At 41.1% G+C, this 24,363-nt stretch overlaps 1 protein-coding gene across 1 annotated transcript in view; it reads right to left on the minus strand.

The window, feature by feature from the left end:
* Positions 1-24,363, minus strand: part of Invadolysin (leishmanolysin-like peptidase, invadolysin) — a 550,229-nt gene that overhangs the window by 14,101 nt on the left and 511,765 nt on the right. The window contains exon 13 of the mRNA XM_068229813.1: positions 5,047-5,166. Within this exon, the coding sequence (XP_068085914.1) occupies positions 5,047-5,166 (120 nt within the window). The remainder of the gene's footprint in view (positions 1-5,046; positions 5,167-24,363) is intronic.

Here is a 24,363-nt window from a genome sequence, read left to right on the forward strand (position 1 = left end):
GCAGCCAAGAATGCAATAATAGCTTGCCTCTTCCTGTAGAAACAAAGAGCAGTGTAGATGCGACTATTGCAAGGGCTCTTTATACAACCAACCTGCATACCTGCCAACTTTACAAAACCAAAAATCAAGAGATTTAGAGATGAAAATCGGGAGGAATCAGGAGATACAATTGCTCAAAACTGCTTATTCTACATATCGTGCACAATACAGGAGTACTATGGTACTGTATATTATAACACTTATTGTCTCAAAACACGACTGTTGTTATATGAGGCTCACAGGAAGTATGTGAGCGTGATAATCGGTCTCTGATAAGCCTACTGAAAATAGTATGAACTCATGCTCCAGACGTGTGAATCAGTCATGCGCTTAGATGCCATTACTTAGAAAATGCATAGATTAATATACTGCATCTCGCGCCCACATGATTCTGAAAAGCACAATATTATTTTTATCAAGTAATAAATTAAAACTCGCCAGAATTGTCTCCAAATGGCTCCTAAAATCATTAGGAAATTCTGTCACTAAATTACTAAAACAGACTCCAAATCTAGCGACTAGTCTCTAGAATCAACTAGACTGATGAGAACGAACAGGAACATAGCACGCGAGAACGAGAGATTGACAGTCGATATACGCATCGCGATACACAGGTTTCAATAAACATCGCACATTTGTGCGCATTTATCGTATTAATAAACATCGATATTTTTCATTTCAAAGTGGCCAATGAGCAAAGGACTTTCGGCCACTTGTGTACAAAGCTGAAATGGTGGGATTTGAAAACAAATGTTTAAAGTTCACTAAAATAAGCTAAAATCGGGAGTCTCCCGCATAAATTGGGAAAGTTGGCAGGTATGAACCTGCCTTTAACACGTTGGCCGCCTGAGCAAGTTTATTGTGAGGCCACGGGGTACAAAATACCACTGACAGGTGTTGTTACGAGAGTTTCCTTGCTGGTCCGGCGGACCACTGAGCCTTCCTATTTACGATCTTGGTTTCTAACCTCATGTTTTTTCCACACAGTCCATACATTTCATTTTTACAAATAGGACTAGTTTTGGCTGTTTGACTCAGCTATTCATTGAAACAAATAAAAGTAACATAAGGAGACAATCTTAAATAAAATGGGGTTCTGTGAACCCTGAGTTAAAAATATACATACACTGACTGACAGAGCAAATGCAACACCAAGAAGGAGTGGTTCGAAAGGGATGAAAGTTGGGGGAAAAACAGAGACGGCACGGACGAATAATTGATGTTTATTTCAAACCGATATGCAGGTTGCACAATGCGCACGGCATCGACTCAGTAGGATGTAGGACCACCGCGAGCGGCGATGCACGCAGAAACACGTCGAGGTACAGAGTCAATAAGAGTGCGGATGGTGTCCTGAGGGATGGTTCTCCATTCTCTGTCAACCATTTGCCACAGTTGGTCGTCCGTACGAGGCTGGGGCAGAGTTTGCAAACGGCGTCCAATGAGATCCCACACGTGTTCGATTGGTGAGAGATCCAGAGATTACGCTGGCCACGGAAGCATCTGTACACCTCGTAGAGCCTGTTGGGAGATGCGAGCAGTGTGTGGGTGGGCATTATCCTGCTGAAACAGAGCATTGGGCAGCCCCTGAAGGTATGGGAGTGCCACCGGCCGCAGCACATGCTGCACGTAGCGGTGGGCATTTAACGTGCCTTGAATACGCACTAGAGGTGACGTGGAATCATACGCAATAGCGCCCCAAACCATGATGCCGCGTTGTCTAGCGGTAGGGCGCTCCACAGTTACTGCCGGATTTGACCTTTCTCCACGCCGACGCCACACTCGTCTGCGGTGACTATCACTGACAGAACAGAAGCGTGACTCATCGGAGAACACGACGTTCCGCCATTCCCTCATCCAAGTCGCTCTAGCCCGGCACCATGCCAGGCGTGCACGTCTATGCTGTGGAGTCAATGGTAGTCTTTTGAGCGGACGCCGGGAGTGCAGGCCTCCTTCAACCAATCGACGGGAAATTGTTCTGGTCGATATTGGAACAGCCAGGGTGTCTTGCACATGCTGAAGAATGGCGGTTGACGTGGCATGCGGGGCTGCCACCGCTTGGTGGCGGATGCGCCGATCCTCGCGTGCTGACGTCATTCGGGCTGCGCCTGGACCCCTCGCACGTGCCACATGTCCCTGCGCCAACCATCTTCGCCACAGGCGCTGCACCGTGGACACATCCCTATGGGTATCGGCTGCGATTTGACGAAGCGACCAAACTGCCCTTCTCAGCCCGATCACCATACCCCTCGTAAAGTTGTCTGTCTGCTGGAAATGCCTCCGTTGACGGCAGCCTGGCATTCTTAGCTATACACGTGTCCTGTGGCACACGACAACACGTTCTACAATGACTGTCGGCTGAGAAATCACAGTACGAAGTGGGCCATTCGCCAACGCCGTGTCCCATTTATCGTTCGCTACGTGCACAGCACAGCGGCGCATTTCACATCATGAGCATATCTCAGTGACGTCAGTCTACCCTGCAATTGGCATAAAGTTCTGACCACTCCTTCTTGGTGTTGCATTTGCTCTGTCAGTCGGTGTACATTGTGAAAACACTTTAGTCCACATTAAAATTCTTGTATTTTCACTTGACACTGGTCTTCTGAAGTAATGAGAGAGAGAGAGAGACAGAAAAATCTGATTTCGCTATGCTAGCGTACCGTTATGACTTTGCAGCAAATCCTGGCATGCTTGGTTTCCAAATTATAGCTTTTATTTTTTATGCATTTCAAATTCAATTTGGTAAAGCATTTCTTGTCTTGCAAAACTCCTGGATTGGGCTGTGGATCACCGACATCCATGACATGAGCAGCCGGCAGCTGAAGCCTTTCTGCTTTACACTGGGAAGATAACTGATAGAATAGGGAGGCTTCTGGAGTCCCATGGAGTAAAAACCATATACAGGCCAACTAAGGAAATCTAGGAATTGTTATGGTCTGCAAAAGACAAGAAGCTCCCTGTAACTCCTTCACTCTTTGTCCTGATCAACTCTGATGCTTCATAGAGTATTATAGTGGTGAGCTACAGCTGTGTCAAATGGCGATGACATCACTATCAAACTAGCTAGAGCATTACGCCACCTTGCACTACTGAATCACCGAATTACAGTATCGCGAAACATCTGGCCACCTTACTATTGGTGGCACACAGCCATACATCAGAGATTTAGGCCACTTCATAGAAAAGCCGAAGAACATCCAGTTGGAAGCTGAAGACCTGCTTGTCAGCTTCCACGTGGTCTCTCCCTTCACTAAAGTACCAGTAAAGGAAGCCGTAGATTCCATCGGTCAGATTTTTCCCAAGGTCATCACCAAATTGTTCGCTACAAATAACTTTCTGTGGAATGACAGTTTCTATGAACAAATTGATGATGTCTGCGTGGACAGCCCTCTGAGTCCGGTGATCATCTTCCTGGAAAAGTTACAGCAAAGAGGACTAAAGACCACACCACTAAAACTTAACATGTGGCTTCACTATGCAGATGACACCTTTCAAATCTGGAGCCATGAAGAGGAACAACTACAGCGGTTTCTACAGCTTCTACATAGATTGACACTAGTTCACTATGGAGACAGAACGCAAAGGAAAACTCCCTTTTCTTGATGTTATGGTAATGAAGACGGCCGATTTAAAGTAGGAACACGCAGTGTCCTGCAAGCCGAAGCGTACAGAGGGCTTTCTGCAGAAAATGTCCAACCACCACCCGCAAAAAGACTGACAACCTCAGCACTTTAGTATGGTCCTACATGCTAACGGGTACAGCCAGACGTTGAATAACCAGGGGGAAAAAGAAGATGAGCAGCCGGCAGCTAAAGCCTTTCTGCCTTACACTGGGAAGATTACTCATAGAATAGGGAGGCTTCTGGAGTCCCATGGGGGTAAAAACCATACACAGGCCAATTAAGGAAATCCAGGAATTATTATGATCTGCAAAAGACAAGAATCCATCCTCTCTCCACAGCAGGTGTCTACAAGGTCGTGCCCATGGGTCAAGGTCATGAGTCGCTGAATGGTCGCTGCTATCAGGCCACGACATACAGTACAGCAACACCGAAGTACTGTCAACTACTGTGTCTTATTACTTCTGACTAAAAAGAAAAGCTATTGAAATCCTGAAACACACAGACAGCTTCAAGAGTAAGGAGGGATCTGAAAGGATCAACAAATCCTGGAGGACACGGTGAGCAGCTGCCCTGCCCATTTCGATCAAGGCAGGTCGACCAATGCCACGTTCTACCGTGCTTCAATCAATGGTCAAAGAAACAGACGGCCAGAGACTTCCCCCCGCCCCTCCTGGCAGATCACAGTATGAATTGGGACGCCACTCCATTCCACTGAGATCTTCATAGCCAGAGAAGTCATTCTGAATACAGTGTTCGGTGAAACGTGGGACCACCAAACGCTCCCGGACCACAGCCTACAAGCCCAGAAAATACAAAGATTGCTTATTTCATCTTGCTTTTAATTACTGGTATCTCTGTCAGGTATAATTTGTTAATAAATGTTTTCCTTTTTCTCATATTTTCTAAATTTATTTTTATATTGAATTAGTTTCAATGGACTGAAGAACCCCAAAGTTATAAATGAAGGAATCTGACGAAGAATGGCTTCCATTAAAACAAAATAGATTTTTATAAAAACTTTTTTATACTTTTTAATTAGAACAAAAAATGAAAAACTTGCTATTCAATGTAGGCATTTAGGAAGGCTCTATTTTGATGTGTGTGTGTGTGTGGGGGGGGGGGGGATAAATTAATGTTTTCTAGACACACAGAGCTACAATCACCGAGAGATAGGTGGTGGAGTCCACACAGGCAACTTGGTATCTGTCATACCTGATAAGTGTAAATAGGTAAGCTGGCACCTGGTTTTAGGATATCCGTACCCAATGCAACGAGTACATGGGTTTTTGGATATCTGTATGCAAAGTAACGGATACCTGGATATTTTAGCCAGGTCCTCAGTTGTTGGGAGCCTCAATATAAACTACTCCTGCATGCGTACCTTACAGAGCTCTTCACAAGGCGGACAAACTAAGGCCCCCTGATGCAGCCACCCGTTGTAGAGAATACGGATGGGCAACTCCTGCTTAGGATAGTAGCAGGTATATGTGTAGTTGGCAACCTGAAAGGAGAAAAAAAAGGCCATCACAGCATTTAGTTAGCAAGCAACAAAGTCACACACTCAAATGGTAAATTAAAAAAGATTCATTAAAAGAACAGAAGAAATAATCAATGCATATAATACAATTGTAAGTACCGAGCTCGATAGCTGCAGTCACTTAAGTGCGGCCAGTATCCAGTAATCGGGAGATAGTGGGTTCGAGCCCCACTGTCGGCAGTCCTGAAGATGGTTTTCCGTGGTTTCCCATTTTCACACCAGGCAAATGCCGGGGCTGTACCTTAATTAAGGCCACAGCCGCTTCCTTCCAATTCCTAGGCCTTTCCTATCCCGTCGTCGCCATAAGACATATCTGTGTCGCTGCGACGTAAAGCAAAAAAAAAAAAAAAAAAAAAAAATTGTATGTGGGGGATTTGTTTAGATGTAAATCAGAAATGGCTGGAAGTATTTCACTGAAATTTGGTGGATTTTTAGGTGTATTCTTAACGTAAATACTAGGCTACATAATGGACAGGAATCAGCAAGTGACTTAATCTGTTATATAGGCCTATAGGAAAATAATAATAATAATAATAATAATAATAATAATAATAATAATAATAATAATAATAATATTGGCTTTACATCCAGCAGGAGTTCTTTTCTTCTTCTTCCTCTTCTGTGGTGCTACAGTCATCACATGCTGCCCTCCTCCAATTTCTGCATCCCAGCTCCCGTAAATCATCTTCCACTCTGTCCAACCATCTTGTTCGAGGTCTACCTCGCCCTGTTTGTCCTGCTGGGTTTCCAAGCAGAATCTTCTTTGACACCTCAGACTCCTTCATTCTTGCCACATGACCTGTCCATCTCATCCTTCCTGATCGTATGATTTTTGTTATTGGAACACGATGTATATAGTGTACAATTCTGCATTGTACCTTGTTCTCCGCGGGGCCAATTATCCTCCTCAGAACTTTCCTCTCGAATCCATCAAGCAGCTTTGAGTCGGTTTCTGCCTGGGGCCATGTTTCTGAGACGTAAGTGAGGACGGGTCTAACAAGGATTTTATAAATAGTAAGTTTTGTTGGGCGGCTGAGGAGTCTTGACTGGAATAAGTCGCTCAAGGCAAAGTATGCCTTATTTGCTGAGATCAGCCTCATATTAATTTCAGTAAAGACATCATTAAAGCAAGTTACTGTGGAACCAAGATACTTGAATCATCTACTCTTTCAAATGTATATCCATCCACACTGTAAGTTGTCGACAAATTAGGTTGATAGTCTTTCTTACAGGCCATATATTTTGTTTTCTCTTCATTTATCATTAGGCCCATCTTCTTGCTTGCTTGGTTCAAGGCTGTGAAGGCTTCTTTCAATGCTCATGCTACAATGTCCAAGTCATCTGCACAGACTTGTAGAAGATGGTGCCTCTGGTCTGAACACCTTCTCAAGTGCTATGTTAAATAATAAGCATGCCAACGCATCTCCTTGTCGTAGCCCATTTTTTCCTGCAACTCTAATGCAGCTTCTTACATCAGACATCATCATTTTTACCATTCTCAACAGCTTTCCATGTATCCCCATCTCCTGTAGAGCACAGTACGGTCTCTATTGATGCTATCATATGCAGCCTTGAAGTCAGTAAAGAGGTGATTGTTTCCAATTCTATATTCGACAGTCTTCTCCAAGACTTGGCATAGGTCGAATATCTGATCTATCGTTGACTTTCCTCGTTAGAATCCACTTCGATACGCTCCAAATCTATCCACCTGTGGGAATAACCGATCGAAAATGATGTTAGAGAGCACCTTGTACCCCAAATTTAAAATGGTGATTCATGGTAGTTTCTGCACTCCATTCGTTCACCTTTTTTATGTATGGGACATATTATTCCTTCGTTCCACTCGTCTGGTATCTTCTCCTGTTCCCAAGCGACAGTAATAAGATCAAACAAAGACTGCTCTAACGTTGCTCCTCCATATTTTAGCAATTCTGCTGGGATGCTATCAGTGCCCAGGGCCTTATTATTCTTCAGCTTGTTTAATGCTTCTCTGACATCCTCTATCACTGGGCTATCCAGTGACTTTCCATAGTCCAATCCTTCTTCACACTCGTGGGAAGCATCATCTACTTGTTCTAGCTCTCGGTTCAGTAAATCTGCCATCTTTCCAGTATCCATTTACTCTCGCTTGTTATGTTTCCTTCTTCATCTCTAATCAGGCTAGTTATTGGAGTAAGTTGTCTTTGAGCACTGTTCACTTTTGTATACAACTTTCTGGTTTCATTCTGCTTCTTATACAGTTCCATACATGCCGCTTCAAGCTTAGTCAATTCCCTTTCTTTCAGCCATGTATAGTCTTTTCAATCCTCCAGCAAACTTCTTGTACAGTTCGTCTGTAATGTCTTTTGGTATGTGATGTTCTTCTCTTCAGTAACCCTCCTACAGTCTTCATCAAACCATGTAGGTCTTTTAAATTGTCTTTCCATTCCTAGTACATCACAGCTGTTTTTATAGTTAGCCATCTCTGTTCTATGTTCTTACCGTCTTTTATTGTTTTTGTTTTTGTTCTAGGGCCTGAGAGACTTTCTGGCAGTACAATTCGCAGCTTTCTGTTGATTTCAAGGCTGCAATATTGTACCTTTCTCTCCTGATTTGTCTTTCTCTTTGGGTGTTTGATATCCTCGCTTTTATCTTAGCCATCACTAAAAATGATCAAAATTCTCATTAGATCCACAGAGAGTTTGTACATCCATCAAGTTTGATTTATGCCTCTGGTCTATCAGTACATGATCAATTTGATTGATAGTTACGCCATCAGGTGACTTCCGTATGCCTTTATGTATCTCCTTATGAGGAAATCTGGTAGACCCCACTACCATATTCTGGGAGGCTGCGAAACAGACCAGTCTTATTCCATTGTCGTTAGTAGCTTCATGTTTACTATGGGCTCCAATTATGGGCTGGAACATGGCTTCTCTTCAAAGTTGTGTGTTAAAATCACCCAGTACGATCTTGATATCATTCCTTGGGCATTTATCATAACCTTCTCCCAGGAGTTTTTTTACGTGCCAGTTAATCTACCGACATGAGACTGACGTATTTGAGCATCTTCAAATACTACCAGACTGAGCCAGGATCGAACCTGCCGGGTTGGGGTCAGAAAACCAATGCCTCAGCCTGGCTATATAAAGACAGGAATAATGGCCTGGCCTGGTTATCCTGCAATGGTAACGGAGTGAACTGTACAGCGAGTGTTGGGCGGTGGGAAATAACCTGACACTCGTCGGGTAGTGTCTGTACTCCAGGTTAAGGGCGGCCTTCTATATCCCATGATGGGTTTATTTTAGCAAGGGGGTGCGATTGTCACAGCAGACCTGACCAAAGGCTGAAAACTGTCAAATATAATGGAGACAGAAAAATATTTCACTTGGCAGATTTCCTTCCACATCTCTCACTTTCTTTGATGTTAACCTCCACCTCCAGGATGGCAGAATCAGCAGATCTCCCATCCTTATCATACAAAATGATCTCTTACCATTCAGCTCGGCCATCTAGGGCAAGCTGATTTGTTCAACCTCCATCAACAAGAACAACCTGAGGAAGACTGTTGCTCACGTCTGCTGGAATTACCTATTGCGCTGCACGTGTCCTTGTGGGGTGCAAAGCGAGCAACAACGTAGTGACTGCCAGACTACCTACTGCAGATCTCCCCTCAGAACTCCATGACAAGAATGATTGGAAACAACAAACTCCTACAACTAAATATTGAAGGCACTAGTCTATCAAGAGTGACTACTTATTAAGAATTTTCTGAGAGAACAAGATAGACCTAACTCACACAGCCACTGAAGATGATCTCCAAAAGAAAAAGAGGCAGGTGCAATACGTGATAAAGTGCATGGTATTTAAAGATAAAAATTTCATAATGGTCCGTATTGAAATGTATCACAATGAAACTGAAATAATAAATAAGGTAGTTCAACCTATTCAATACAAATAAATATGAAATGTAGTGTTACATTCGTATTTAATTATAAGTGGAAGTGGTACTGGTTTTGACCCCAATCCGGGTCATCATCACCCGAATAAAATACAACAAACAATGTATAGGTAAGAAAGAAATTAAAGATCAAGTCCCCACAAAAACAGTTGAAGAGGCAAAATAAAACAATGGGGATAGGCACTGTAAAATTCAGAAGAAGTAGAAGATAAGTCACTTAAAAGAAGCATGACGCAATCTTCTGAACAGGAGCATAGCACACGGACCATTATACTGGTATTATAAATTTACTCATTCAGGACAAATATTTTAGGTTCCCTATGGGAATCAACATCTACATCATTTGATGGCCAGGCAGGCATCTATTTTTGGAAATTGAGACATAGCTCTCATAGTGCATTGGCACTGCTGGTGGCTGCAAATAGCCTATGCAGTGGCCTCCACGGTATGCACTAGCCTTGTGTCTTGGGTGGTGTGCTAAGTCCCAACTGACGAGCCTAACTTAGCACACGAGGGCGAAACGCAGGCAACCAAGAATGAGTTAGCTGGATAATTTATAATGTCCAATAACGGACCATTATATTGGTATTATAAATTTACTCATTCAGGACAAATATTTTAGGTTCCCTATGGGAATCAACATCTACATCACTTCTGAATTAATCGACAAATTAAAGAACTTTAACATCCAACCGAATTTTTCTCTCCATTCTTTTGACATCGTAAACATGTATCCTAGTATTCCAATTTCCAAATTATTCCCCATAATAAACAACAACTTAAACAAACTCAGTAATCTGAGTAAACTAGAAATTCAGGACTTCATGTCTATCTTAAAATTGGTTTTCAGCAATAATTATTTCACCTTTGATAACACCATTTCCCAACAAGATGGTTTAGCTATGGGCTCACCAGCTTCAGGCATTCTAGCTGAAATATACCTCGACTTCTTAGAAAACACAAAAATTAATAATAATAATGATAATGATAATTTCTCTAATATCCTCTTTTGGGCCAGATTTGTTGATGACACATTAGTAATATTAAATGAAGAATCAACCAACGCAGCCTCTACACTTCTTCTTCTTAACATCATTGACTCTAACATTAAATTCACCCTTGAATCGGTGCAGAGGTGTACCCATATCTTGATAGTAACGAACTAGCAATGATAATTTAGGGAGGAGAGGGTGTGAGTTAAGGGATAGAGTCCTTAGAAGAAACTTCGTGGCTAGCAATTTTCGCCGCAGTTTTAAGGGGAATTCCGCAGTCTCAACCAGTGTTGCATTGTTGGGGGATGATTGTAGAGTCCCAATACAAAGTTTAACAAACTGTACTTGAAGTGAATCCAATTGAGCCATAATCCAAGGACGATCGAATAATGTTACGATATAACAGGAGCATTGTACTGGGATATGATCCCCAAGATCGCTGTCGTAGGGTAAAAAATATTGTTTTTTTGGGAAGGGACTTATCCACCAGGTATTTAAAGTGGGTGTGCCATACTAATTTCCTGTCAAGGTAAATACCTAGATATTTAGTAGACTGGACGATAGGGATCGAAAACCCTTGGAAGCGTATAGGCGGGTGATAGCCCCAGAGAAGACAATTGCATGACATTTGTCGAAGGATACTTCGAAGTTATGATCATTGAGCCAATTACCAAAATCCAGAAGCGTCATATATAATGACTTGTAAACCTCTTCAAGTGATGGGAGACTGAGATATATCACGAGATCATCGGCAAATTGGATCATACGTGCCCTGCGTGTAATAATTTTCTCTAGGGACATCGAATAGATTGAGAATAAAATAGGACTTAGGATGTCCCCCTGAGGGAGCCCTGTAGAAGTGTTTTAGTTGAAGTGATCTGTGCCTCAGCATGTTCAATAGAAGATTAATAAATAGAGGCAGAAAATTGTAAGTGAGCAATTTCTGGAGTAAAATTTTGAGGTCAACATGATCATAGGCTCCCCGAAAGTCAAAAAAATTGCCAACAAGGGTTCCTTCCGACATCGTGCTAAACTGATATCGGTAACCAAAAGGTTAATGGCATCAGAGGCAGAACGACCCGGTAGGAAGGCAAATTGATATTTGGGTAACAAGTTGTAAAAATCGAGAGACCATTTGAGGCGTTCCAGAAGAATTTTTTGGAAAAGTTTTCTAAGGCATTGTCCCAGGTAAATACCCCTATAACTATCAGGAAGGACAGGATTTTTACCTGGTTTCAACAGGGGGACTAGATAAAATGCGTTCCAGGTGGAAGAGGTTCGAGCCGTCTCAAGGCAAAGATTGAAAATCTGTAGTAAGTGCTGCCAAGCTAAAAGGGGGAACTGCTTTAATACGGAATACGAGATCGCATCCCGTCATGGTGTCGAATTTTGTGATGTGTTGATGATCAGATTTAATTCTTGGATATCAATTGGGCTCATGAGCGACAAAAATTTATTAGAGCTAGGGGGGATAACGAAGCTATAATGTGGGTCTACTGAATCCGGCGTTAGTTGATGAAAAGAGTTTATCAAAGCCTCCATACTGAAATGTAGTGTAGATGGGGAAGTAAGTAGGCGGTTGGATAGGCCGGCTATTGCTCGCCATATATGTTTGGACGGTGACTGTCTATCTGCTATTTAGGGAGGCAGTAAAGGTTTCCAAGTTAGTCGGCGTTTGGCATTAAAAACCTTTTTTGATTGAGCTACCATGACTTTATAGTGTAAGTAAGATTGTAATGTACCCAAACGTCGAAAGGAGCGCAGAACTGCTTTCCGGCGTGATATTAAGGCTGCGCATTCCGCGTCCCACCAGCGTGCATAATGAATAGATTTGGGTTGGAAATATGGTTGTATTGGATGGTATAGATCTAAATATTCAGTGATAATAGCTGTGAATGAATTATAGGACACCGGTTGACCGTCTAAGGCAGAGATGGCGAACCTTTTCCAACTAGTGTGCCATTTTAAGTCTGGTTTATTACTATCATCTGTTGACTGTGCCACTTGTTATTTTCCATTAGGGGATATCTACCCCCCCCCCCCCGGACTTCCTTTATAAATTCCTGATTATGTTTCATAATATGTCATTTATTTATTCATTTACAGATTCATTCATTTATTTATTATACATATATCTGGTAAATACATTTGATTGCATGTTCCGTGGGGCTGTGCCTCAATTATGGCCACGGCGGTTTCCTTCCCACTTGTATGCCAATCCTATTTTCGCCGCAAGACCTATCTATGATTGAAATAATAACATTAAGTTACTTATTAGACCACCTAATCAATACAAAATAGTCTTGGATGATTTACATAAATTTGTTAGCTAATAGTGGTACATGTTTCGCCTTCCCTGAAGGCATCATCAGCCATAGTCTTAACCTTAAATTAAAAATAAGCGTCTAAATAACATGTAGTAATGAAATGAATTTTAAAATCTTGAAGAGATTTGAAGTGAAATAACATTAAAAATAACAATGATGGTTTGAAAATACAATGTGATGAGATACAATAGTGGAAGTATTAACAAAATTAACATTAGAAGGCTGCTAAAATAAGTACAATGGATAAAACAACAGATTGTTATACAACAAGTAGTAAGATTGCATAAAAGTAAAGTTGATAGTCTGGCGGTTATAATTAGACGATGGCGAAAAATCTTATATAAACAAAGTAAAGAAGAGAGAATAAAAGTCAAAGTTAGTCGAGAGATCCAAAGTTAATCATGATCTTGAAGATAAAAGACGAAAGTCAGATGCATATGGTGAAGTTGTAGAACACGTTGAGGATATGAAGTTGGTGAATAGAAGATGAAGAACAGTTTCAAATAGGATCACTATGGACCATCTCAAAACACACGTAGCAAGAAGTCTACTGTTGCAAATACTTCTAACTCATAATATTACAAGCTATCTTTGTCACCGTCAAATGATTCCACTTTTATATGCTTTTTCAACTAGAATATCTACAAACTCACAATTTACAACATTTGAACATCACTTCAAATTTTGAGATGGTCCATAGTGATCCTATTTGAAACTGTTCTTCATCTTCTATTCACCAACTTCATATCCTCAACGTGTTCTACAACTTCACCATATGCATCTGACTTTCGTCTTTTATCTTCAAGATCATGATTAACTTTGGATCTCTCGACTAACTTTGACTTTTATTCTCTCTTCTTTACTTTGTTTATATAAGATTTTTCGCCATCGTCTAATTATAACCGCCAGACTATCAACTTTACTTTTATGCAATCTTACTACTTGTTGTATAACAATCTGTTGTTTTATCCATTGTACTTATTTTAGCAGCCTTCTAATGTTAATTTTGTTAATACTTCCACTATTGTATCTCATCACATTGTATTTTCAAACCATCATTGTTATTTTTAATGTTATTTCACTTCAAATCTCTTCAAGATTTTAAAATTCATTTCATTACTACATGTTATTTAGACGCTTATTTTTAATTTAAGGTTAAGACTATGGCTGATGATGCCTTCAGGGAAGGCGAAACATGTACCACTATTAGCTAACAAATTTATGTAAATCATCCAAGACGATTTTGTATTGATTAGGTGGTCTAATAAATAACTTAATGTTATTATTTCAATCAAATATCATCAATACGGACCAAAAATGATATTTATTACATGTAAAGACCTATCTATGTCGGTGCGACGTAAAACAAATTGTATAAAAATAGTTATTAGATACAAAATTCAAAAGTACTAATACTGCGAATGTACTTAACTTCCTCCATTAGCTTCATTATCATTCCACGTTGAAGTTTGTATGCTCAACAATTAAACTAATTTCTCCCTCATCACATTTCCATAACGAAATGGAAAATTAAAAAAAAACAGGTATCCTTTTTTGTAAGGTCACATTCTGCTTTCATCAAAACATACTGCATACATGTGGGAGTTACCCAAATTAGCTTTCAACTGCTCCGAAACTTCTTCACTCATTTTTAATATTCTATCCTTGACAGCAGTTCAGCTGGCTGCAATCATTTAATTCTGTTAATCATTAGTTGTTTAGCTGCCTCTGTGGATCAGCGGTAGAGTGTCGGCCTCCGGATCCCAAGATAGCGGGTTCAAACCCGGCAAAGGTAGTCGGATTTTTGAAGGGCGGAAAAAAGTCCATTCGACACTCCATGTCGTACGATGTCGGCATGTAAAAGATCTCTGGTGACACATTTGGTGTTTACCCGACAAAATTCATTAAATCTCAGCCACAGACGCCCAAGAGAGTTTCGGTTTACTCGGTCTGCCATCTAGTGGGGACCTAGAGTAAAACGGAATGTCGAAATTGACAAGCAGACAGCCAGATGGCGTCAAATTGAAATGTCTGCACACGGTAGCTGAGGCCATACGATTATTATTATTATTATTATTATTATTATTATTATTATTATTATTATTATTATTATTATTATTATTATTATTATTATTATTAGTTGTTTGTTGGGGAAGTTTTCAAATAATGTGTCGGACGTCAATAAGAAACTTTGTTTTAACAACTCATCGTCAGAAATCGGTTTCCCATGCATGCTGTACTATGCAGTGAGACAGATGGAATCAGCCGCACTGATATTATTCCTTCGCTGAAAAGATGATACAAAAGAATTAGTTTGTTTTGTGCAATGTTCGATATTTTGTGAAACGAACTCTCTTCCTTCTTCATTTGAAATGGAACAAATATTCGAATGGTCAGTCTCGAAGTTGCGCTTTACATAAATGTGGGGGATACAATTGTTTTCGAACACAGGCAACACATCTTTCTATCGGTCCGAATTCCCTTGGCCAGAGATCTTGAAAAATACGGTCACCACCTTTGTTAAGTTTCTGCTCTTTTCGGCACTGAAAACATGTTTGCGATGTCCGTAAACAAAACCATCAGAAAATGACACTATTTCACTTGACTTTCGGACCTATCAGTATAGCAGTGTTGCCATATTGCACGTCCAAATGGAACTAGTATTTAGATTTTCGATATTTATTTCTTACACGTGAAACTTTATATGTATTGTCTGCAGTGCAAGACGTATATATAAAATATTATTATGTTCATGTGGTGTGCCACCGAAATCGTGTTCGCGTGTCACCTAGTGACACGCGTGGCATAGGTTCGCCATCCCTGGTCTAAGGCATAAAACTTTTGGACCAAAAACTGTTGAAACTGTGAAGTATTGAAGGGGCGCATTCGTCTGCTTGCTTTAACCGGGGGCAGAGCGGCTGGCAGGTTGTCAGCCAACCCAATAAAGATAGGGAAATGGTCACTGGAATGAGTGTCCTTGACGACCTCCCATTCCATGCAGTGCGCCAGATTGCTCGAACATATGGTTCAATCGACTGCACGCTTATTTGTAGAAGGGGGCGTAACTCGAGTAGGTGAACCATCATTCAAAATTCGTAAATGATGTAATGCCGCTATTTTAGCTATTTTATTGCCTTTAGGGCACGAAATGTCGCATCCCCAACTCTGATGGTGCCCATTTAGATCACCCCTGAGGAGAAAGGGGTGTGGCAGTTGCGAGAAAAAGTTCGCCCAATTAGCATATGTGCCTTGGACTCGAGGGGGGCAATAGATGGAAATAAAATGTATGTTGGCGACCACTATAGCGACCGCCTGTGTACCAGGTATTCTATAAGTCAAAGATGCCGATGCGTACTGAAGGCTGTTATCTATCAAACTACAAGCCCCGTCAAAACCATAATTGTCATGACGAATACAGGTATAATTGGGTATGTGAAAACGTTTGGTCGGAGCCAACCAAGTTTCACTGATTAAAATTATATGAGGTTTATAAGAATCAATGAGTAAAAATAGTTCATGTCTCTTGTGAACTACACTACGTGCATTCCACTGAAGAATTATCATTTAAAGAAACAAATGATGTTAATGAGTTGAGGAGTGCCAGAACTTCCTCCTGCTTAGTGAGGAGCATTTTTGACCATTTAGCATCGTTTTCAGCAGCCCTGGCATAAGCAGAGAGTTTGTCTGAAATAGCTGTAATGGTAGCCGATACAGAGTTTGAGGCTCGGGATCTTTGTGGCTTTGAGTACACAGTCGAATCTACCTGCCTGGAAGTGACCGGTATGTTCTTCCCAGATACAGAAGGTATAGGAGGTATTGCAGTTGTGACAGAGGGAGGCTGTTTTAGAAGTGCACGATATCCCTGGACATCATAACCTGGCGAACGATTCGGACTAGGTGGAGGCGATGAAACAACCGCCGTAAATTTTCGTTTTCTCGGCGGCGGCGGCTGAGGAAACGGAGGAGTGCTCGGAAGAGGAGGAAATTGTTTTAGGGTCAAAAGGAGGTTGAATCTATTGGCTACCGGAGTAAAAAAAGACTCTGAGGAGAAAGTAGAAACTTCCAAAGCCTGCTTTTTTTTTTTTTTTTTTTTTTCCATTTCCTGTTGTCGCTTATGTTCTGGGCATTGAAGGGGTCCTATTGAATGTTATCCTGAACAAATGAGACAAAGTCTGGTAGAATTCTTACATTCTGTAGTTTCATGATCGTGTGTGCAATTGGCGCATCGAGGGTTTTGAGCCTTACAGTTTTTTCTAGTATGGCCATATCGTTGACATCGCCGGCAGATTGTCGGTTGGAAGACAAATGGTTCGACCTGATTACGAACCCAATAAATGGAAATGAAGGCAGGGAGAGTCTGGCTGTGAAACGTGAGTTTAATGGTACCAGTTGGAATATAACTGACCCGTCCATACTGAACGGAGCGTCGTTTCATTCTCTGAGCTCCAACTAGAGGGACGGTCGAATCAGCAACCTTACAAATTTCATCTACCGACAAATCTTTATCAACTCCTCTGATAACACCTATCTTATGTAGAGATGCGGAAGGAATAAATGCTTTAAGATGTTTTTCCTTTAAGATAGGGTTGGTGAGAAACTGATTTGCTTTTGTTCTTGTCTGAAACTCAATTTGAATCCTATGGCGACCTCGCCTAGCAATTTGAGTAACACCCTCAAATTTACGGTCATAATTTTTTTTTCCTAAAGCCATGGGATGTATGCTGCCCAATTTCTTACTTCCATCAATGGCCTCCACAAATACTAGGAAGGGGCCCGTATGCCTATCATTGTATATCTGTGTTTCAGGTTTGCGAGAACACACATCAACATTAGTAGAGGGAGCATGGTTACTTTCAGGTGGGGTTGAGTCATTTAACACAAGTGTGTTCTCCATAGAGAACTCACAACTATCAACTTCAATAGACTCCATACTCTGTCCCCCACTCGACTCCGCCATGAGGAAAAAACTTTGATTTCCACCTATTCAATACTTTAAAAGCAATTATAAAATTAGGATCTCATCCTTATTTTATTGCTAAATTATCAAACACATAGGACATGTTTCGTTCAATTATTGATAGTATCCTGCAATCCGCCATGAGGTTCGGAGTGAGTTGGGAAATTAACACACATAATACTCACAAACTCTCTCACCACTCCCACCACTAACCTACTCGCACACTACAATGAGTAATACGCTAGCACCGATAGCCACACGTCCACTCGTCACCGGGAAGCAGCACCAGCTCATACAACTGATTAGTTGCAAATGTCAGTGAACTGTTTCGCTAGGGCATACAAACAATTTGGCCTAACCATCAACATTCCTAAAACAAAGACACTCGCACAGCCAGTAGATCACTTCTTCTACCTAGGAAGTATTCTTTCTAGTAACTGCTCAACAGAGAAGGACGTGGAGAACAGAATACGTGCTTCCCGTATAGCTTTCAGACGTCTTAAACATCAGATCATCTTGAATAAAGATCTAAGAATATATACAAAATTGATGGTGTATCAAGCACTTGTCATCACCACCCTGCTCTATGGGTGTGAAACCTGGACTCTGTATCGCCGTGATATAAAGAAACTAGAACACATCCTTTGACAGAAGTTCAGTTGTGTTATGAACATGAAATGGGATGACTGCATTCCAAACACAACAGCTCTAGAGAGGGCAAAGAGGTCACCAACTCAGATGGACAGGACATGTTCAACACATGAAAGATGACACACTTCCACAAAACATTCTGTATGGTGAAATCAGTGCAGGTGCCCATGGTGCCCCTCTGAAGTGCTATAAAGATGAGATTAAGAAGACCTTCAGGAGTACTTGGTACAACATGGCAGAAGACTGCAGTCGCTGGCGCACTGACAGTGTTGCACAATTTGTGCATGAACATCATAGACAGAAAGCAGAAAATCGCCAGCCTCAAACACAATCTTCATCCTCTGTGAGGTGCAACCAACGTGGTCATATGTTTCATGCTAGGATTAGTCTCCTTAGCCATCAACGGCAGGAGAAATATGAATACTCTGATACGAGTATCAGCCGCAGAGACTACTATAGTTGTGCATGTAAAAGTCATAACGATAAATAACTCCACCCAACTGGATGACTGCCGAATCTCCCCCGCCATGAACTCTGTCTCCAGTCTCCATACACAAAAAAAATCAATTACATTTCAAAACAAGCATTCTGCACCCAGAATCCTCTTCCAAAAAGCCCCACAGTCAGTCAGTATGAATCCTACCAATCTTTACCTCTTTCTGGCTCTTTTCCCTGTGAACACAGCTGCTGTAAGACCAAGCTCCACTTTCACCAGCAAAGCTGATCCTACATCCAGTTCCCTCTTAGCAGTGCTCGTGTGCAGTTGAGTTGACAGTCGCTGTGAGGAGGTAGCGTGGACAGTATAGAGTAGTGATTCTACGAGTGTAATACGTACGTTATGGGGGAGCAAAGTGGTGGTGAGGAGTCTCCTGATCCTTCAACCCTCACAGTTGCTCGGGAAGAGACAGTTCAAATGGACCAGGATGAGGATGATAGTCTAAGTGAGAATAGTAGTACAGTGAGTACATCGATTACACCCAATGAGGTAGTGAATAAAGAGACTGATGCTTCGATTTCGAAGACTGAGTCGCAGGAACTTTATCCTAGTACTCATTATGGACCTTTCATTATTTTTGTGGAGTCCACAGCAACAGGCAATGTCGGTAACATGCATCCTATGACCCTGGGGAGAATTTTCTATGAGAAAAATATTCCAGGCATAAAATCAGTGGCCCGCAAGGGACGAAATAGGGTACAAACAGAATTTGTATATGCCGTACAGGCAAATTCATTTTTGAAACACCCTATATTAGTTGAGCTTAAGTTACGGGCATACATACCTAGCTCTAATGTATTGCGGGTAGGAGTTATCAGGGGAGTAGAGAAGACCTTGACCGAGGATGCTATATTAAAGCACTTAAAGTCTCCTGCTACTATAAAATCTGTAAAGCGTTTGAACCGTAGAATTGTTAACGAAGAAGGCACACAGTATGTACCTACTGGATCTATAAAAGTGGTTTTTCGTGCGCAGAAACTTCCACAGTACGTGTCATTATATCAGGTGCATTTAGAGGTGGAGCCATATGTTTTTGCTCCCATCATCTGTAAAAAATGCCAACGGTACGGTCACGTTGATAAGGATTGCAGAGCAACAAGTCCCAGGTGTGGGAAATGTGCATTGCACCATACTACGGCGACCTGTACGGAAACTTTCCTGCAATGCGTGCATTGTCGCGGCACCCATTCAACTGGCGATGTTGACTGTCCAACTCATCAACAGCAAGTCCACATTAAAAAGATCATGAGCCATCAGAACTTATCTTTCAAGGACGCTGTACAAAAAGTCCAACCTAGTGAATATAATCTAGTGGACAATTCCCAAAATTTTCCCCCTTTAACTGGGGAGGGGCAGACTCCTACACAGTCGAATCCCCGTAAGAGAAAATTCACACAAGTAATTTTAAAATCACCGAGGCCAGTACCAGCCCCAGGATATGATAAGGAAGGTTATCAAAATTTGGTTCGAGAGATTCCCCGCATGGAGATGGCAGCTTCAAGAGTTACACCTGTTTACGAAGGCGCAAGCCGTCGGATGGAGGCACCTTTGGACGAACCTGTTGCCATGAGTAGCGCCTCAATGGCGCAACCGCTTTCGTCATTTCATAGGCAAAGAGAATATCTTCAAAGTGGTCTTTATCAATCTATTCAGCAATTGGTACAATTATTGGGTGATCACCCCGCGTTAGCTCATAATGTATTCCAGTTAAGGGACAGGATTTGTAGTTTTATTCAATTCTATGATCAGAATCACTCAATGGAACGCTAGAAGTCTCATGAACAAGCGTCATGAGCTATTTAAATTAATACAGGAAACAGTACCTCACTTTTTAGCTATACAAGAAACTTGGTTTCATCTAGAGACTCGCATTAAGTATCCTAATTACAAAGTTTTACGTAATGATGGACCCGGTTACGGTGGGGTTGCCTTTTTGGTCCACTCGTCCGTGACATATCGCATCCATTCGAATATTCAGGCCATACCCCATACATATGTTATAGGATTATATTATATGCATTTTTTTACTTGTGAATATCTACTGTCCTCCTGAATTTTCCATTACTGAGAGACAATGGAACCAATTCTTTCAACAATTTACTACCGAACCATATGATTTTATCTTTGGGGACTTTAATCTTCATCACACACTGTGGGGAGGAAATTTGGATACACTTCAAGGTACACAGTTCCTTAATGAAGTAAATAACCATGCTTTTGTTATTTTGAATGATGGGTCTCCTACGCGTTTGACTGCGCCTTCTGCCCCTCTTAGCGCAGTAGATTTAACATTGTGTAAGCGAAATATGGTGTCTACCACTACATGGCATACTTTGAGTGATACTTATTCCAGTGATCATTTCCCTATTGTTATTTCTTATGGTGTAGGCAGACCCTTTTCTCCACCGCACCACACATTTCAACATAACATGATTCGATCTTTGAGGAGATTTAAACCACAAATATATACCGCTTACATTGAGGATGCGTTACAAAAAATCCCGGAAAATACTTTTTCATATCAAACTTTACTGCAGATTTTAACAGCTTATATTAACTTTCACCACCCCATCAACGCTTCACCCCCTTTATCTTCTAGGAAACCTGTGCATGTTAAGTGGTGGGACGACGAATGTCATTTGCTGATTCAAACCCGTAAAGTACTTTTTCGACAATATAGGCAGCACGCAACACCTGAAAATTACTTCCGGCTCAAACGACACATGGCACAAACCCGCCGAATTTTCCATCAAAAACGTCGTGTCGCTTGGAGGGAGTTTATATCGTCCTTCACGCGTCAGGTTCCACTTGCAGACTTGTGGAATGCCATCAGGGCAATCACAAGAGTTACGCAGCACTCCCCTGCCAAGACCATCCCAAGTCAAGTATTATCAGATTTTCTTGTTAGAGAGACGCCAGATTTTGTTGTGCCACAGTATGTTCATTCCCAAGACCCACTAGACACACGTTTTTCCGTATTGCTACAACCCTGCGATTATCAGGAATTAGAGGCAGTACTCCAATCATGCTCAAATTCTTCCCCAGGTCCAGATAATGTATCATATCAAATGCTCCAATTATTACCTATTAGAGCAAAGAAGGCATTACTAAATAGGTATAATGATATTTTTCGCAATCACAGTACGCCGGTTAGTTGGAATGAATTTTTCCTAATTCCCATTCTTAAAAATAAGCAGTTACCCACTGAGGAAAGTAATTATCGCGGTATCGTCCTCGGTTCGTGCCTCCGTAAAGTCTTTCTAAAGATCTTACTTCGAAGAATCCTATGGGTATTAGAATACTATAACTTGACGCCTCGATATCAATATGCCTTTTTTAAGGGACGCAGTACATCTGATGCATTTAATAGTTTTGTTATCGATTTACTATTAGCTCGTCATAGAAAACATAGTACCATAGCGGTTTTTCTTGATATTCAACGGGCTTATGATTTTGTACCTTTGAACATATTATGGGAAAAACTTGCAACTCTTAAGATTCCTGAGGGATTTATTAGCATTCTCAGACAACTTCTGACTTATCGAACACTCCGATTTAAATCGACACCTTGTACAATCCAGCCCCGGCAGGTAAGTAATGGGTTACCACAGGGCGATATTCTGAGTGGTATTCTTTTCGCTCTTTTTATGAAAGATTTTGGAGCGGTCATTTTACGTCATGCTCGACTACAGGCGTATGCTGACGATTTTTTGCTTTATTGTACACATGAAGATTTACAGCTCTGTAGACAACATATTAGTTTCACGCTTCATGAAGCTAGAACATGGTTAGAGGCCCATGGGTTAAATCTTTCCATAGCGAAATGTCGAGCAATGATATTTACACATCACCGAACCTATGACCGATCGCCACTTGCTTTTGATCAGTATGAAATACCAGTGGTTAGTCACCATAAATATCTTGGGTTATTTATCGATCAAAAACTTACATGGAAACATCATTTTTTATATTTGCGTTCGAAGAGTGAACGGTATATTCAGGTAATACAGGCCGTAACCCGTAGGCAATGGGGGGCAGATCCCGTTGTGGTGCTATCTTTGTACAAAACCACTATTAGGACGATATTGGACTACGGATCACATATTTTTGACGTAGCATCTTCTACTAACTTGAATATTCTTAACATTTGTCAATATAAAGCAATATGCTCCTGTATTGGAGCTTTAAAGTCCACACCTACCAATGCCCTTTTAGTTGAAGCCTGCGAAGCTCCCTTACAAGTACGTAGAAAAATACTTGCGACGAAATATTTACTTAAAAAGTTTTCTTTAACAAGTCATCCTTTAATTCCGAAGTTACAGTTACTCTCGGAGTATTATTCCGTTCGGCGCCAGGGTTTACGCAGATTGCCTGTACTGTTTCATGCTTTTAATACATTGAAGTCGAAACAGTGTACCTTAATACACAGTGTTACTTTACTACCCTATACCTTACCCTATCCGGTTTCTTATTTTAAGCCTCAAATAATTTGGCCTATGCGTAATGGCTCTACTAACGTTCCTTGTCTGCAGGGGACCGAGATATGTCCTGTTAAAAGAGTGAAATTTTCTCATATTCCACGAAGCATAAACATTTTTACAGATGGGGCAAAGAACATTAATGGAGTTGGTTCCGCTTATTATATACCTTCTCTAAATGTTACAGAACAATATGGTTTGCCTAGTGACTGTTCGATTTTTACGGCGGAGCTATTCGCCATACAGCAAGCTTTACTTTTTGTTCAGCGACAGGGATATACGCGAGCTACAATCTATACGGATTCACTGAGTGCATTACAATCTTTGGTTTCGTATGAGTTATCCTATAATTGGTATATTTACAATGTCAAGAGTCTCCTTTATATGCTTGACAACGTCGGTATTTCCATAACTTTAGTATGGGTACCAGGTCATGTGGGTATCGACGGTAATGAAAAAGCAGATTGTTTTGCAAAACAAGCTTCTCGTCTTCCTGTTCCGAATACTAACAATATTGTTCCAGCTTCTGATTATGTAGTTGTTATCCGACAGGATTCTGTCAAGACTGGCAGAATTTCTTCCGACAGACTGCACAAGTCAAAGGTAACTTCTATTATCATTTACAACCAACACTTTTAGTTAAACCTTGGTTTATACGAGGATCTTATACTAGACGACATATTATTAACATCATTCGGTTACGGTTTAATCATGCCCTTACACCACAATATCGATCACGTTTCCATTTAACGCAGGATACAAACTGTTTGTGTGGTACAGATATCCGTAATGGCGACTCCAACCACATTTTCTTTGAATGTTCTTTATATGCTAACCCCCGTAAAAAACTTATGATTAACCTCAAGCGACTCAAGCAGGTTTTTCCTACCAGTGTTTCTTGTTTGCTCTGTAATCCTACAGTCGAGATTATTCGAGTGCTAAATTTGTTTCTAGATGAAGCCAATATCGTGTTATAATTCTGTCTGTAATATAGGGTGAGAATTACTCATGCTTTTCAAGGTTCCATTTGAGTGATTCCTCATATCATTAGTGTATTACTTGTGAGTGCTGTTTTGGATTCTTCGTGTGGGTGAAGCTTTAGACGCAGTGTGCTTGCAAGATTGGAAGTTTCCTGTATGACAACAGGCTACTCTAGCAAAATGGGGTTGTTATGTGATATAGTGTGAAGTGCAGTGTTTTGTGTTTTTCTACTTGCCAGCTCAAGCATCAATTATTGAACTGACATTTTTCCTTTATACTAGTGTGTTTACATGAGTAAGCGAGTATTGACTGGGTGAAATGTCGTAGACACAGCCCATA

Source organism: Anabrus simplex, chromosome 12 (assembly GCF_040414725.1).
Source record: "Anabrus simplex isolate iqAnaSimp1 chromosome 12, ASM4041472v1, whole genome shotgun sequence".
NCBI classification, from domain to species: Eukaryota; Metazoa; Arthropoda; class Insecta; order Orthoptera; family Tettigoniidae; genus Anabrus; species Anabrus simplex.